Raw genomic sequence first — 17002 nt, forward strand, 5'->3', positions numbered from 1 at the left:
GAGTTTGTTCTGCAGAGTCTGACACCAATATCTGTTTTCTTCTTAGTCTTTGCAATGTGCCTTCTCCAGTACACTGAGGGGAGCTCTGGTTTTTTTGAGTTAGGCTCCAAAAATCCTAATGCAGATCTCCATTATTTTGCCCAAGGTTACACAACTGAGTATCCGAACTGCACAGCAAAACGCTGGGTCTGCCTGTTCTCCAGGCATTTGAGAAAATGGGCCCCCAATCCAAGCCACCCCATCATTTCCAAAGTCTATACTAAAGATTTGCACCTTATCAAACCCAGCCCTGCATCTGGAATGTTGCAGCCTTTTGTGTTTCTACTTCTGTCACAAGCATAAAACTTTGAGCGTCACTAAGATCTCTAAAGTTTGGCAAAAATTTTGAAACCCAAGGTCAGGAGTTGTTTTGCATCAACCTACTACGTGCTGTCAGCTTTGGTTTGCCACACTTCCTTATGTGAAAGAACAGTTCCTGTGCTGGCTCCCTCCCAGCACATTACTTCTTCAACTAGTAGAGCAAAAAAAAATAAGAAGAGCGACAAACTCCAGACATAGCCCATCCAGGGGAGAGAGGCTTCCCACGTTAGGTCAAATTCTGCTCATTTCGCCTGATGACTATTTTGTTCTTAAGGAATGACCATTTTATTTAACTCCCCAGATGAGCCCAGTAAAAGTAGCTGCTTGGACGAAAGTGTCCCTGCTGGGTGCTGCCTCTGCGCTGTGTTCAAGTAGGTTTTCCAGCCACAGCACAGCCCAAAGCGGGCAGTGTTCCAAGGGGTGAGGGGGACAACTGGCACAAGCAGCAGGCTGCGTTTCTGAGGGAGCTCAGCGCTTAATCGGACGAGCCAGGTCTTGGATCCGAGCCGAACAAGTTGCCTTCTTAGCAGTCTCCTTCACCGTGAAGGCGTCTGGGTTGAATCGAGCCGAGTTCACAGGAGGCCTGGGAGAACGAGGACAGAGCCGGTCAGTTCCGACTGGAATTCTCTCAAAGCTGCCCGCCAGCTGACACACCTCCCCGGAGCCCTGCCCTGCCCTGTCAGGCGAGGACAAAAGCAGTCATGCCTCTGCTGCTGTCACCAGGATGTTAGCGAGAGGGGATGCCCCATCCCGCACCGAAGCTGTCGCAGCCACTACAGCCAGGCATTCCCCCACCCTCCGTGAAACGTCCTGCCCAGCACCTCCCGCAGCCCGGGCTGAGGCCAGCTGCATCACGCTGGGCAACGGGAGTGTGCTACGCTGTGCCGTGTGTCAGCTGGTTGCTTTTTATAATTGCAAATAATAATTAAGAATTCCCAACCAGTAATTCCTACTGGAATTAGGAAGTTCCTGCTTATTCTCTTTTGATTCTCCTTCCACCTCAAAAATGATTTTTTAAGCCACAATCCACAGAGCATTAGGACATCCAGCCATATAAAATCCATGCGTTTTGGAAGAGCGGTGGCTTAACCACGCTGGTCAAACCCAAACCAACAAGGTGCCATGGCCTGCACAAAATGGGCTGACAGTTGATCATTTCCCCACGGCAGGGAAGCAGCACCTACCTTTGGCAAGGCTGAGCCAGTTCCACGAGCCTTGGTGTGGCCACCGCCTGCTTTGCAGCCTTGGTCACTGGCCACTCAGCATCCCGCAGGGGCACGTAGTCAGGGTGCAATCTTTTTGCCCTGGCCAGCTCCAGCGTCCGAGGGCTCGCAACTGCCTCCTGAGCCAACTTGGAAACCTGTGGAAGAACGGTGAGGAAGGTCCTTACAGGTGCTCCTTGGCATTCAAGGGTGGTCAGCCTGCAACTCAGTGTACCCAGGTTCACAGCCACTGACCACGCACAGATGGGACATAATCCTGTCCACAGCTGTGTCTGGCACCAGGGGAGCTGTGGAAGGAGAAATCACCGCCTGGCCAGTCCCACAGCCTGCCCTCCAGCCTCCTCTTACTCACAGCCCTTTGTCCGACCCATCCCTCAGCGCTGGAGATCCCGGCTAAACCTTGTCCCTCCCTCCCCATCCCCACAACTGCAGGCTAGGCACAGGTCCGCCCTTCTCTGGGGATGTCTGCTGGGAGTCAGTTCGTGCTCTGGACGGAGGATGAGCCCTGCTCTGCAGCCCAGGAGGCAGCTACATCTGCCTCACCGACAGCAGCACGTCCAGGGCTGCCATGCAGAGAGCCACCAGCCACCGAGCCCCCTGCCCGCCCCTCTGCCGCGCACGGTCCCGGGCGATGCCGCCTTACCGGCCGAATGACAGATTCAGGAAGGCTGAACTGATAGCAGCAGGTCACCTCCCTGGCCCGGGGCTCTGCGAGATGCTGTAACCTCGAGGATGCTCTGGCCAAGACCGCAGCGGTTTTAACCCGTGTTGGCACCTGCACGGGTTCAGAACGGGGGAGGGATGTGCAGGCACAGAGCTCGACGCAGCAGCCCACAGGGACGCACTCCCTCTCCAAAGGGACGAGCACCCAGCATCCTTCCTCTGCAGACACAGTCGCAAGAAGGAGCACTCTTACTTTTCCCAGCACCCGTTATTTTTCTTTCACCTGAACTGTAAGGTAATTTTGGCATTATTGGGATTTGTATGTCTTAGCCAATATTGTTCTTTTTTTCCCCAGCTGTCTCCCACTCATAGGCAGGAGAGGAATGCCTGTAATGAGAGCCTGTACAGCCAGGTAAAAGTGCAGAGAAATTTCTTCCAGAGTAATGTTTTTCACATTAATCTTCCTGCCTGGACCAACTCATTTCCCTGCTAAGGAGAGACACTCACATTTCAGGGTAAAAGTGCTGGTGCAGTTAACTGCATTCCTATAGCAAAAGTGATCCCTGCTCCAGCATGGGACTTCTTTCCCCTGTTCTTCACACAGTTACTGATGCCAAGGCCTGCTCCAGCACAGCCTCCCTTATTTCCCAACCCAGAGACTGCAGCCAGAAAACCTAGCCTTTGCCATGGAAATGACTGTAATCTGAGATTGCCCCAAGCCCTTTCACCCCTGCCAAAGCAATGACCCACCTAAAAGGAGCAAGTTCAGAAATATGTCTCTAAATTAGGCTTCTGATAAAACACCGTTAAAATACGTACTGCTTACAGGCTCGTGCCCCCTATATACACAGGAGCACAGCTGCCCAACTACAAACACGACTGTACTCCCCAGGAGCCAAACAGGCCATTCCCATCAGGTTTCTCTACTTTCCCAGGCTGCTTTATCAGGGGATGGAGCCCAGATGCCTCCCTTGGCTCTCCCACTGTTCTAGGCTGCTCCAGCCTGGCTGCTTTCTGTCCCTCAACAGGGAGATTTTCAAAGACAGCATCTCTCTCCAAAAAGGCAGTTTCTTTCCGTATCACAAACCCCAGCAGAGCCAGGCAGCTTCTCCCCTCCACAGCAAACACTGGGCACATCCAGGGGCAGGACACAGGGTGTGAAATTCGGGACAGTTTACTGCATCACCGTCCCCTCCAAATCTCATTCCAGCACCTCCTCACCTCTCTGGCCAGCCGGAACTCTGGGTGCAGCACCTTTGGCCGGGCAAGATCCAGGATCCGTGGGGAGGCCTTATAGTTCAGTGCAGCTGGTGACACAAGCCACTCAGGGGACTGGCGAGGTCTGGAAGCAGAGAGTCATGGCACCGCCTCTCACAGATATTCCCCCCACTGGTTACACCAGGCTGCAGACGGGATGTTTGAGCCTGGTGCTTGCTGCAGTAGAAGGCAGCTTTGTATTGTGGCCATTTCCAGTGTAGAACCCACTCATCCCATGAGAGAGTCCAGAGGTCCTAATCCCAGCAAAGTCCCTGCTCTGCATTTTGCCCTCTGTTATACCCATCCGCTGTTCCTGTATCTATTACTTTGAAGCTGCACCGATGCTACAAGACACAAGGGCCTACCTAGAGCACTCTAAAGGCTTTCTGGCCTCTCACCTTTGCTGCAGGTAGGCGGACGGGCATTTTTTAGGTTCAGACAACTTCAGCAGCCGATCAGAAGGAAAGCCAAAATCCACTAGCAGGGGACGCTCCCAGATCGTTGATTCCCGTCCACAGCTGTACAAGAAGAGGGGTCTTGAGGAAGAACAGAGAAGAGTTAGCAAAAGGAAACTGACAGAGAACATGATCTTGGAAGATGGTATCCCAAGTCTGGTTAAACATCCATGCCTGCTGCATGTACAAAAGTTGGCCCCAGTGCACGTGAGAAAGCCATGAACAAATGGGCATTTACACTCGAGATCTTCTGGCTTTAAAGGCAAATGCTGTTTGCGTATGTAGAGTCCTCTTTTAAGCACCCATGGTATATTGCTTTCAAAGTCTAGGCCTTTCCCTGGACCGTTTCAAGAAGCCACTCCACAACACAAACCTGGCAGCATCTCTGCTGTTCAGCGCTGTCAATTTAGAAACCTCTTTGTTGCAATGGCTTAATAGCACCTTGTGCGCTCGCAGCTCCTTTCATCTTGGTATCCCCCCAGGCTTGCCTAGTGCCTGCTCATCCAGCTCTCCATCAGCCACAACTGTTGGAAGATGCCTGTCATCACCAGGGAAGAGGTGAGCAGAAAGGCAGGAACGGCTGTCAGAGACACCGTTAGTCAGAGGCAGAAGCTCGCAGGAAGATGACAGCCCTTGAGCTGATGACAGTGGCAGAGGAGAGAAAACTACAGACGTGCGTGTCTTGACATCCCTCCAGGTAGAGGAAAGCTAGGAGTGCAACACAGTTCCATCTCCATTCTCATTGTTAGGACTTCTTACAGACTAGCAACCACCATCCTGTCTCCAAAAGAGCTCCGTCCCTTCCAACTGAGCTACGGATGAATTGCTTCAAGTAATGCAGCATCACCCAGTGCCACTGAAGTTTACATTTTTTACACAATTTTTCACTCCTATTCCCAAACATGGGCTAGTTTTTCACCACGTAGTGATAGCGGAGGTTTGACTCAAAGGCAAGAGACCTGGATTCCTTCCAGGCAGCAGGATGCTGCAAGATTTCTCTGTTCATAGCACTTCCTAACCTTTATTCTCAAGATTTAGGCCAGACTCCAAGAGGGTGGAGGAGATAATGACTTTTGTTCAGGTGCCTGGTTGGGCTGCTTCAGCCCCAGTACAGGCAGGGAACACTCTAGGCACAAGTGTACACTCTGTACGCACAAGTGTGACACATACATGTTTCTATCAAGGCACGCACGCGTGCACGATGCCTCTGCTTCCAAGCCTAAGCAGAGCTGTCTTTTTTTTTTTTTTTTTGTTGCAGCATTGGAACACGCTCCCATGTGTTCGGAGACTGAGATCAAGGCTGGCCCCTACGGTAGCTGATCTGAACCCAGAGCACTCATCAGACCAGCAACCACCACGTGTTGCAGAAGCTCTTCCCACAGCCACGAAGCAGGGTATGAGGAAATAAAAGGGCACTAAAAATTAACAGCCCCCCAGCTCCTCCTGATTTTAGAAGTCAAGCACTCAGGGTGACTTCTTCCCTGCTACGGATGGCCCCTGTTCCAAGCACCAGTACAGCCTGGTGGGTCTCAGTGGCATGGAGCTCCCTGCAGGGCAGCAGCAGCAAGAGAGGGGATGGCCTCTCCCCTTCCCCTGGGAGCCAGAACATCCCCCTGATTAGAGGGCACCCTCTGAGCTGCCTCCTCCCCCAGGATGTGCTGCCGCATCACTGACCTGCATTGGTGCTTGCCAAAATCTTTCTTGGGCTTGGCCATCGCCACTGTTCTTCGGGATGGTCGAGCTGTCAAAGCATCCCATGAGAGGGCCCAGATCGTCTCTTGGTTTCCCCACACAAGCCTAGCAAGAACAGCAAGGGCGTTAAATTCTAGAAACAATGCACAAGTGTGAAATGTGCTCGCTGGGGTTATCCTCCCCTGCCTAGGATGGGACACGCACACAGTCCCTATCGCTCCCCCCGGCTGTAAAGCGCCGCTGCCATCCCCTGAGCACTCACCTTCTCTGGCACTGAATTTCCTAACACTGTCCAGGTGGTTGTTGTCAACTCAAACAGAAAAGGGCCTTCAAGTAATGAGTCTGGTTGTACGGTTACCAGTGGATACGCAGAAAGGGTCGTTTCATTACATCTCTGAAACCCCTGGAGGAGTTTCATGATTGCATTTTTCTTGCCTCACCATTCATTACCACCTAACTATACCACAGGTATGACAGTAAAAATAATAATAATAATGTTACGGTCAGGGTGTGCCATGGAAAGTGGGTGAGGTTTTGCAGCACGTTAGTGGTTACTCTCCTGTGCCCAGGGCAAATTTGGAGTTGCTCATCCCCCACTGAGAGAGAGACCATGGTGGGAGAGGGTACCAGGGTATTCAGGGCAGGGAACAGCAGGGTGATGGGTCTGTGGAGCCTTTTTTGAGCACAGTGACACCCACCCAGGCAGAGGAGAAGAGACGTTATCAAGAGACTGTTGCCCCGGCTTGTCAAGACATAGCTTGATCGCATAATGCAGACAGCAGTTCTGTTCCTAAAGCTGGACTGTGTCCTCCAGGATACAGCAGCCTGCGGCCCCACTGAGGTCCAGCCTCCTTGCACCACAGCACCATCCCACCCGGCAACACCTCAGTGGGGCAGCAAAGACAACCCTTGGGTCAAGTCCAGTTTTTGGACCGAAAGCAAGAAAGAGCAAATCGAAGAGTCCCTCTCGATCTGGTTTTCTGGAGCCACTCGTGCTCTTGAGAGGAAAGCAGCAGCAAGACAAAGGTAAAGGGTCTGTACCGGCTGAAGCCCCCTCAGTCCCCAGCGCTCGAGCCAGGGCTGTCTGGGACCCCTACCTGGGGTCGCTTGCACAAGCTGCTTTCTTAGGTTCTGCAAGTTCTTGTATCCTGTCAAAACTGCAGAAAAAGACAAACGTGCCATTAAACATACAGTTAAACAAAGCATAACGAAGGTACTGCTGTACTCAAAGCCTCGGAACACGCTCTCGAACCCCCGTGCCTTTGCCTCCATCCTTTGTGAGGGTGTGTTTAAGGGATCTCTCTCTCCAAGTAACTTTCCATTCATTTAATGTGGTGAACTCATCAGCCCATGGATTTCTGTGCTCTCTCTTGGATTGCAGACACACAGATTTGCAATTTTCCCCTGATGGCAGGGTCCCTTTGGGACATGGCAGAGAGTGGGGGAAGGTACTTTTCTGGTTAATGATGTGCCACGCAACCCCAGCAGGTTGGAGATGGATGATCTCCCAGACTAAAGGAGCCCAGATGAACAGAAACACCAGTTATCAACAATCTTGTGGTTTACTAAAAGGCACCATGGAGACAGCACTGTTCCCACATGGCTTTAGGAGCACAGGTAAAGATATATTTTTTTATTTATTCTTTTCTTTCAGGCCATTTAGCACAGATGTTTTAGATGCTATAGAGACACGGGAATATACATGGTCTGTGCCCTAGGAGCAGCACTGAAAATGTTTTTACTGAATATTCATCAGACCAAAACCTTTCAGCAAGATCAGATATCGCTGTGGGGTCCTGCTGCTCAAGTGTCCCAGGCCTGAAACCCCAGTGGCTGGGAAGCATTTGTGCTTTGTGAGCCTGGGTACAAAGAGAAGGACGAGACGACGCCAGCGCCAGAAGCGCTCTGCAGAACTCGCTGGTGTCACAGACCAAGCCCAGACCACCCCCCCCCTCCCCGCTGCGGCTGCAGGTGCGGGCCCCCCCGCCGGCTGGGGAACCACCACGCGGCGAGGGCAGCTGTGGAAATACCCCCACCACGGAAAAGGCACGGCGGGTGAAAGCCTGGGGCATTGCTTCCCTGCTCAGTATCGCCCGGCAATAAAGGCAGCGTAGCCCTAGAGAGGAGCAGGGACACCGATAAGAGTTTGCTGACAGAAAACAGCCTGTGCTCTGGGGACACACCCGTGGTTCCTCTGACGGGGCCGATACCTCTGGTGAGGCTCCGAGCCCCAGCGAGCGCTTGCCAGCGAGCTCAGCACCACAGAGACCCTGGCAACGGCAGGCTGCTGTTGGAGCATCCTCGCCCCACGCTCCCCGCGAGATGCCTGCTGGTTCATCTCCCCGTCGCCACACCGCAGACACGGCTCCCACCGAGATCCCGCAGAGGGAACCGCCTGGGAGACTCTGTCCCCCCCGCCTCCTCTTCAAGACAGGACGCGATGTGGAAGGCAGCCGTCGCCTCAGGAGCCAAACCCCGGTTTCAGCTCTTCATTCCCGAGCGGCTCGCCAGAGGATTTTCCTTGCAAAAGGGCGAGGGATAACCGCGCGGAGGGGCCGCCCCCGCCACGGCCTCGCCGGGCCGCGGAGCTGGCACCGCCGCCGCCGGCAGCCCCCGCCAAACCTCACACCAAGCCCCCGCAGCCCCGGTGCCCCCACCGCCGGTTCCTGTATCTATTACTTTGAAGCTGCACCGATGCTACAAGACACAAGGGCCTACCTAGAGCACCCTAAAGGCTTTTGCTGCGCCAAAGCTCGCGTTGTCACCCGGCCAAGGGACCTCGGTCAGCGTACGTCCCAGCCGGGTCCCTCCACTCACCTGACAATCGTTAAGTTTGGGGGTTTCGTTTGTCCAATTGCAAAAAAAAAAAAAAAAGAAAAACTTCCTACTCTTTTTATCACAGCAAAAGCTCTGGACGGGCGCGTCCCCACACAGGACGCACCTGCAGCAGCTCTGCAACTTGAACAAGTTAAGCTCCCTCCCTCCCTGACAAGCGGACAGCCCTGGGGCAGCCTGTGCCATGTGGTCCCCCTCGTGCTTCCCGGCGGGGAAAACGGGACCTTGCTGCAGCCAGACACAGAAACACCTCCCCTCCGCTGCCTGAGCTCACACGGACTCATTGCTCAGAGGGACCAACTCCCTTGGAGATCAATTCCTTGTAAAGCAAAGGGTCACGGCTTCCATTTTGAAGGGGAAGGACATTGTTTGTCATGAGAAGCAGAGGGAGGGGGAAAACCGGGCGTGTTTATCACAGTGTCATCAATGCAGCACTCGGCGCAAATCCCCGACGGAACCCTCCCCAAGAGACGTGGGGGGCACCACCTGGACACCCAGCCAGGAGGCCGGGGCCGGGAGGGTTTCTTACCTGTTGAGTGAGCGCGCAGACAAGCGACGAGAAACTGCAAAGACAAGAAGAGGTGAACTTAAAAAACGTGGTGACAGCTGCAGCCTGGGCTGCCTGCTCTTCAGCGTGACATAATCCCGAAGCAGACGAAGTTTCTGCGTCTCCTTAGGGTACAATTGCTTGGTAGGTATTTGTAGTGTTTTTTCCCCCGGTACCTTCCCGGTGCAGCTGCCTAGTAACACGTTTGCACGTGAAGTGTTCCCCTCCAGCAGCCACTCCTCACTGGGGAGCGGGGTGGGGGGGATGCTGGCAGCCCCTGAGGCTGCAGGACAGAGCACCCCCAGCACCACATCCCCTCACCAGCATCCTCCTCCTGGGACGAGCACCGGCGGCCACTGCCAACCGGTGGGCTGGCACCCGGCTCAGTGTAGCCACCCCCTTACCGTGGCCTTCCATAACTCCAAGGGGACGTCTCCACAGCCTCAGGGGAGTAACGGCTGTATGAAATCGGGAGCCCCCCCCCCCCCCCCCCCCCCCCACCGCTGTGCGATCCCTTTGCCACGGTAACGGCCGCCACCCCGCCCCGGTCACCCCTCAGCCCGGTGCTCCCCCGGGACCCCGGCGGCCAGCCCGGGGCTGCCAGCGGGCACCCGGCCCTGGCACAGGGGTGAACAGCCCCCTTTCCAAGGCGGCTGTCCCAGAAAAGGCCCCTTGTTCGGGTAAACGATGGCCGGACCACCTGTTAGGGTAAAATATTCTGCTTTATGAGCCTGTTCCAAAGGACAAAATGGTAAAACCCTCATGCAGTAAACGCGGTTGCGAAGCAGGTCCTTTACAGAATGGCTCCCCGATCGCGCCCCTGGAGCGTGAGCATGAGGACACCAGGAGGGTGACGCTCCTCAGCAGCTCCTCTGCCTCACCTGCTGAGCCAACAGAAATCACTTTCGAAAAACAACAGGTTTTTCACCTGGAAAACTGCTTGCTTGAGGATAATCTGGGCTAAGCTGAAATAAACCACTCAGACTGATGGAGGAGTCTCCCACCTTTGCTGCCAATTTAACTTAAACGCTTCCAGTCGCTACCTTAAATTACACCGTTTTGTTTTTTCCCTGTAGGCAAAGAAACACTTAATGTCTTACTGCTTTCATTTTCTTGTTCTTACCCACTAAAGAAGCAGTAACCAACCCAATTTCCAGAGATTACGAATTTGCCACTCCCTTAAAAGCTGGCTCCAATACAGCAACAACAAAAGTTATCACTGTCAAAAATGCTAGTCGCAGCACTTTAAATTTCTGACACTGTCAAGAAGTGAGGTCTCATTTCTAACAGAACACCACTGTTAACAGGGTTCTGCAAGACCTGTGAAGTAAACACATTTCAACTTAAGCCTGAGACACCAGCCAGGTTAAATTCGCTGGATACAACCTTGTTCCACTGAAGCCAGTGCTTGACTCCCACCTGGCAAGAAGCCAGCTCAACCCGTCTAAGCTATATATTCCCTTAACTGCTGACCAAGAGACTAATTTTCCCCTATAAATACGCTAAAAAATAGACTACTTTTCAAATGTGTTTTCAAACCACTATAAATTAGATTTTCTTACCAACTAGACATCATTTTCAGAGGAATTCCACACCCACAAGGAAAAGATATCTGTACATTTCAGTTGCCACGTGGGAAACTGACCACACAGCAACACCTCGACCCCCTCAGCTCTAAATATCACTTTGCAGGAAAAGAGCTGTCACTGCATTTCCAAAAACAGCTGCGCTATCAGCTCTTTGGCATCCTTCATGCTGGAGGAGATCTCGGAGCCATCCTCTGCCACGTGGGTACCAATCAAGAACATCTTCCTCTCGTCCCCAATATCAGAGAGTGCCAGAGCATCGTGGATGTCGGTGATGCGACATGCACCTTCGAGGTCCTGATACACAAAAACAAAACAAGCCTGTTAGTTGCACGAGGTGGTGGCACCATTCCTGCTTTGAGCCACCCTCTTTGTCCAGGGAAGGGAAGGGTCTCAAAGGCTCCAGGGACACCATTCTTACGTACCTTCTACAAGATCAAGTTCCCATGCCCTAAAATGCTTGGGGGGGGGGGAAATGCTTATCCTTAACCTAACTTCTTCCCAAAGAAGTAAGGGTACAGTTCTGTTTCTAGTAATTCCAGTGTTTCTGGTAATAATGTAAGACTACCTATAGAAGGCAGATGAAAGTCTTGCTGGCCCAAGGCGCCAGGCGCCCAGCACGGAGTTACAAGAAGAGGGCAAACGTACAACAGTCACGCCCTGCGTAACTTCCCAGCCAGGAGCGTTTCTGACTCCAGTTCCTAGAGAATCAGTAACAGCATTTGTGTTTGAGGAAGCCAGAGCCTGAGCATTCAAGAGTAACACCAAGGACTACTAGTAACATGCCTAAATTGCTAGAGATTTAGAAGGTAACAACGTAGAGCAAACTGAGCACACAGACCTCATGAGAGAAAATCTGGGCTTAAAACCCCTGGGCTGTTCCATCATCTGATTGTACCACAGGCACAATTCTACTCCAGGTACAGCACCAGTCACTGACACTTTCACAAAGACCTTAGGAGAAAGCACTGCCTCGTGAGGAAGGCTGCTCTTTCAGCAGCAGCCTTAGGAGCAACAACTAATCCAAAGGCAAACAACGGCGCTTCACTTTTCAGCTGCTGCTAGGTAAAGCGGTACACCTAGACAGACATTCCGAACAGAAACCTAACTCCAGGTCTAACTGTGGTCTCCCTTGCAGCTCTCAACCCTTGCAAGTCTACAGCAGTTTCCACCATTATTTCCACCCACAGCTCTGACTGCACCATCTCCCAGCACAGGACCTGCACCCTGCAGGTCCAAAATTCAACCTCAGATTATTTTTTTCTGTGGTCAATGGGTGTCCCAGAAAGACCCCCAGCTCCCAGCCATGTGGCCTCCTTAAAGGCATGAAGCCTCCTTTGAAAGGCTTTGTTGCTGTTTTCAGAGCTGCTGCCAGCCCAAGCTCAGCTAGCAGCAGGGAACTCTTACCTGCTTGTTGGCCAGAACCACCACTGGCAGGGTGGAGTTGTTCTGGATCAGTTGATGAAGCAGCTGTTTCGCCACAGGCAGTCGGGCATGATCAGCCGAGTCCACGACGTAGATTAGCAACAGCACTTTGGGCAAGTACATCTTCCAGTATGAACGCAGAGATTCACTGCCCCCGACTGGAAGAGAAGAAGGCAGCACTGGACTCACCAAGCCATCCAAGCAGCACTGCTCCCAGAGGTGCAGACAGCAGGCCCTGGGCCAAAAACCCACGGTATTTGGGTTACCAAAAGCTCAAAGTATTTGGGGTACTGTATATGAGACTGGAAATAGTTTTATTTTCCTCCACCAAGTCCCATGCAGGCATATGTTCATGCTCTGGGGTCAAAAGAAAAAAAAATATCTTTCCATTGTAAGCTCTTATTTTGAGAGGATTCTGGGTTCAGTTTCTTTACGGTTGCTTTGTGCCTTGTTGGTTCTTGCTCTCAAGCAAGTAGGCAGAGTAGAAAGAAGCTCAGCATCCATAAACACCATGTGAGAATGCCCCCATATAACTTAACTCCACATGTCCATCTCATCTTAAGACAAAGCAGGCCTACAATTTCCAAAGAAGAAATTTAGCTCCGAGGTGGGGAGGGCTCTCATCAGATTGCATGTCACTAGAGACTAGTTCAAAACTCCCACAGCTTTCATACTGTCAATAACCAGAGATGCTTAGGAAGAGAGAAAGATCAAGCCCTAGCAGACTCTTTAGCCAATCCGTTGGAGAAATTTTTGCACAGGATAAATTTCTACGAGCTCTTCTCTGTTGGATACAGAGGAAAATTGTCCACCTTCAAAACCAGGCCTGGTAACAATTCCGTAGTGAAAAGTGAAATCATATGTAGCAAGTTGCTTAAGACTGTTGTCCCCACCAGGGGACAAAAAGAGTTTGGTAGTTTGCTGAGTTTAAGAGGAGCAGGAATAGCTAACAGTGTATTAAGTATTTCAGATGTGTTTCCAGCTCTCCAGGTCTTCTCCTAGATACACTGCAGAACCACTCACTCAAGAGTACTGAGGTGCTCAAAAGGCAAGGGTGAGTCTAACAAAAGTAGTTAAGTTTTCAAAGCAATACATTTGGGGTTCCCTATAGCTGTCTCCTGCCTTACACAGGAGCTCTCTTCAAACTGACCTGTTAGCCAGCCATCTTTTACTGCCCTCAGTGACTTTGCTCTATTTCAAAGCAATTTTGCTTTCACTTAAGTCAAAATGATTCAGTAGCTCCAAGAACGTAGAAAGGGAAGCAACATTTCCTTCTAGGGTGTGCCTGACCTTTCAAGAGCCCCAGCGTATCTGCAGGCAGAACTGCAAGGCTGTCGCTGTGGAAAGGAGCCGAAGGGCTGTGACCAACACGTCACACTTGGGACAGATGCCTCTGGTTCTGTACCGTGACGCTGTGGGGGCTCACCACCGTTCCCTTTGTTAAGTCTATTCATGCATAGCATAACCCAGGGGTCAGCAACCTCACAGAGAACATGATTTTTCTCAAACCAGTAGGAACTCAGCAGAAGCCAGGAGCTCCTATCCCTTGCAGAGCCAAGATACCACCCCCTTATCAGTATGATAGAACAAAGAAAACGATAGAACAGTTTTCTATCTGTCTAAGCCAGCAAAATAAAAACCCTGCTGTTGGCGGATCATCTTGTGGTATGTGATCACAGCGTAGGCTGCTAACCCCTGGACTAGGCAATGGTACAGACTGGGTAAGTACCCAGATCAGAGAGCCATGCACGGATTTACCTGGCTGAAACTGGCCCGAGACATTTCATTTCCCATGGGTCAGATGGCAGCCATCACATCTCAGTCACTACCAACCTGGACCAGGGAGGGAAGGACGACTCAGAAACAACAGGTTCTGCCACGGGGTGCACAGAGCCGGGCCCAGGCCGCCCCCGGATAGGAGCAGATACTGTGGGTTTCTCTGGGATCAGCTACACAAAGAACCTCCCCGCAGGAGACACAGGTATCTCACACCTAATAGGAGAGGGGCACAAGACTACAAGCATCTCTGGAGAGGCGATTTCCCTAAGACACCGCAGAGACTCCTGCGGTAATAAGACTGGGAATGAAACTCTGCCTTAGCGGCCTCATCCTCACCTCCCAGAGACTTACCTGGGAACAGCACAACTCCTTTAGGCCTGCTGACAAAGGCACAGAGGCTTCTACGGGCTAGCTGCCAACTGAGCCAGTCGAGCACTGGTACAGCACCACGCAGAACCAGCAGGAAGCAAAGGGCAGCTCCTGCCTCCACAAAACGCAGAAGGCAATGAGGCTAGGATGTCAGCCCCTCTGCTCCAGGGGCCCACCTGACTGTGGGGCCTCTACCTTCCCCATCAGCTAGCTGTCCCTAGAACAGCTGTGACACCCCAAAAGCATCACGGGGGACGCTCTCTGCAGGCACGGTCAATACCCAAAAATCAGTGCTAAGGGCAACACAGAAAGTTTAGTGAAAATGTACAGACATTCAAAAGCCATCAAAGACTGGAAAACACCACTTATGAGGCTTTTGAAAAAAAAGCGTACAAAGCTTTTCTCTTCCTCCTCTCTTCTTTCACCTTAGTGCTCATTCCTCTTCTGCTCTTACCCTTTGCCAGGTGCAAGGACTAAGGAGAAGCTGTGTAATATACAACAGCTACGGACCACAACACAGGGCTTACTGGGGACACCCCTGCTTTGGGCTGGTTTCACTCAATCAGGCTTGTTACCCTTCTCTATCTGGAAGCAGAACTCCCTGGAGGACAGGGCTGAACAAACACAGATCGCTTCTAACACCAGTGCATCGTCCCATTCAAGAAGCGGGGTGGGAAAACAGAAACCAGGAGAAAGTAATTACAACTTCATGTTATCAGAGCAGACACGAGCGAATACGGAGGTTTTTAAATACGGGCCTGGTGCCTAGGATATAGGATCTGAACTTATTTTATGTTCTGTACTAAACCAGGTTCACTCACTCTCCAGAAACTCCATCTGGGACTCTTCGGTGTTGACGCAGACGGCATTGAAGCCCACGGTGGGAGCCACGCCGCGCTTGACACGGTTGGTCGCCAGGGAGTGCAGAACGCTGCTCTTCCCGGCCCCATCCAGGCCCAGCACCAGGATCTGCCCGCTGCGTCCTTCACCCTGCGAGGCGAGGGGCAGCACGCTTAGCCCGGCAGCCGCGGCGTGTGCGGAGCTCGGTCGGGCTGGGGGGGAGGCGGAAAAAAAACCGGAGGCGTAACGAGGGGCCCGGAGGGAAACAGCAAACGCCACTTCACGGTGATGAGGGAGAAGACGCCGGTGGGGCTCCCGGCCGCAGCGCAGGCGAGGCGGTGGGAAGCCGCGGACACCCGCCGGCCCCGGCCCCGGCGCAGCTGCGGAGGGAAGCGGTGAGCGCGGCCCCGGCCCGCCCGCCCCAGGCCCCGCCGCGCTGCCGGGGCCCGGTCGCCCCGGGGCGGGCGGGGGCTGCGCAGCCCCGCGGAGGGGGCCCCAGGCGGCCCCCGCCGGCGCTCCCCGACCCGGCCCCGGTTACCTGATCGGCGGCGGCGGGCGGCGCGGCCCGGCTCCGCAGGCGGGCCCAGGCCCAGGCCCAGGCCCAGGCCGCCAGGGCCGCGCCGCCCGCCGCGGCCAGCGCCGCCCCCCACAGCGCGGCGGCCCGCGGGTGGGTGCCCATGGCCGAGCTCCGCGCCCGGACACACGCGCGCCGCCGGGGCACGGAGGGACGGACGGAGCTCCCCCTGCAGACCTGAACGCGCGGCTGCCTCCCCTGCGTGGAGCTGGGCTCTCGGCGCCGGGCCGAGAACTTACTGGTTTCAATAAAGGGAAGAGCGAGCCGCGGGGCAGGCGGCTTTCCCCACAGCGGCTGCCGCCACCGCCCTCTCCCCCCCCCCGACAACGGGATTCGCTCCCAGCTGGGCACCCAGGGACTGGGGTCAGGGCTCCGGCACTGCCCCGAGCCAGCGTTTCAGCCAGGTTTGTTCAGAGAAGCCGCCTGGAGAACACAGAGTTGCCTCGTCCTCGCTCCAGATCACCTCCCCTGAAACCGCGCGGCGCGGGGCAGGGCGCTCTCCCCTGCAGACACCAGCTGCTGGCTCAGGAGGCACAGCACCCGGGCAAGACACCTACCGCAGTCCCTTCCATCAGCAGCAAGTGACTCTGCCAGCCATGCGTAGAGCTCTGTTTTTCCTTCTCACTCACAGCACAACACACGTTCGGCCCCCTTTCCAGATGCTCCCAGTGCACAGTAAAGGTAATAAAGACTGGATTCCACTTAGCAGATTTTTACCCCGTGGGGACTCAGGGCAGGGCTTAAGCCACAGTAACATTTCCCTTGCCCACCACCTCTTCAGGCCTTAGCTTTAAATTCTTTTAGAGACAGAAGCCTTTACACCTTTTGGACTGACAACTCTCCCCAAGGTGCTATTTCTATCCAATGAAAGTCAGCGTATGGAAAATTTGCTACATTCAGACCAAACCAGAAGCTTAAAGAGATGCTTGAGGGATAGCTGTGGGGTGCTAGGAGAGCAGACGCATCCTCCACCTCTCCACCAGCTTCCACTTGAGAAGCGCAATGCCTCTTCAATGCAGCCCGCCATCACAACCAGCCACTCTGGTTTAGCTCACTCTTGTTTTCCCAAGCCCACCAGAGTAAGGCAGCTGGCTTGCAGAAAAGGGGAGACACCAAGTCAGCTGCTACATGCTTTGCCATGGTTTCTCCTAACAGCCTTGCTCTTCCCCTCCAAATTATCTTCTCCCGTATGTCGTTTTGCAAGACCCTCTGTGCCTGTGCTGTTTGGTGGTCAATGACTGACTGGGACAAAACACAGAAGACAGTGCTTGCACCACGCATAGTCAGAAACGTTGTCAGATAAACCTGTTCAAGGCCTTAACTAACACAGGCAGGCGCATAAATCTGTATTTCAAGAAGTTCTTGATTATTCCACATCTTTAAAACGTTTGGCGACG

At 53.4% G+C, this 17002-nt stretch overlaps 2 protein-coding genes across 3 annotated transcripts; both read right to left on the reverse strand.

Annotated features, from left to right (window-relative positions):
• Nucleotides 1–629: 629 nt before the first annotated feature.
• On the reverse strand, nt 630–5920 carry THEGL (theg spermatid protein like). The gene is made up of 7 exons (XM_032983319.2): nt 5913–5920; nt 5633–5755; nt 3902–4039; nt 3468–3588; nt 2227–2358; nt 1545–1720; nt 630–943 (listed from the first exon to the last, which is right to left on the reverse strand). Exons 2-7 carry the CDS (start codon nt 5671–5673, stop codon nt 829–831), a joined length of 723 nt encoding a protein of 240 aa, XP_032839210.1. The 5' UTR covers nt 5674–5755; nt 5913–5920; the 3' UTR covers nt 630–828.
• A 3815-nt stretch (nt 5921–9735) lies between these two features.
• On the reverse strand, nt 9736–15758 carry ARL9 (ADP ribosylation factor like GTPase 9). 2 transcript variants are annotated; one of them, XM_042808405.1, is made up of 5 exons: nt 15671–15725; nt 15570–15589; nt 15013–15181; nt 12026–12201; nt 9736–10915 (listed from the first exon to the last, which is right to left on the reverse strand). In XM_042808405.1, exons 1-5 carry the CDS (start codon nt 15708–15710, stop codon nt 10736–10738), a joined length of 585 nt encoding a protein of 194 aa, XP_042664339.1. In that variant the 5' UTR covers nt 15711–15725; the 3' UTR covers nt 9736–10735. The 2 variants fall into 2 exon arrangements, with proteins under 2 accessions (XP_042664339.1, XP_042664338.1); XM_042808404.1 differs by having other exon boundaries at nt 15570–15758.
• Between the last annotated feature and the right edge of the window lie 1244 nt (nt 15759–17002).

The sequence above is a fragment of the Tyto alba genome, unplaced genomic scaffold (genome assembly GCF_018691265.1).
Source record: "Tyto alba isolate M040663 unplaced genomic scaffold, T.alba_DEE_v4.0 Super-Scaffold_6, whole genome shotgun sequence".
In the NCBI taxonomy this organism is placed as follows: Eukaryota; Metazoa; Chordata; class Aves; order Strigiformes; family Tytonidae; genus Tyto; species Tyto alba.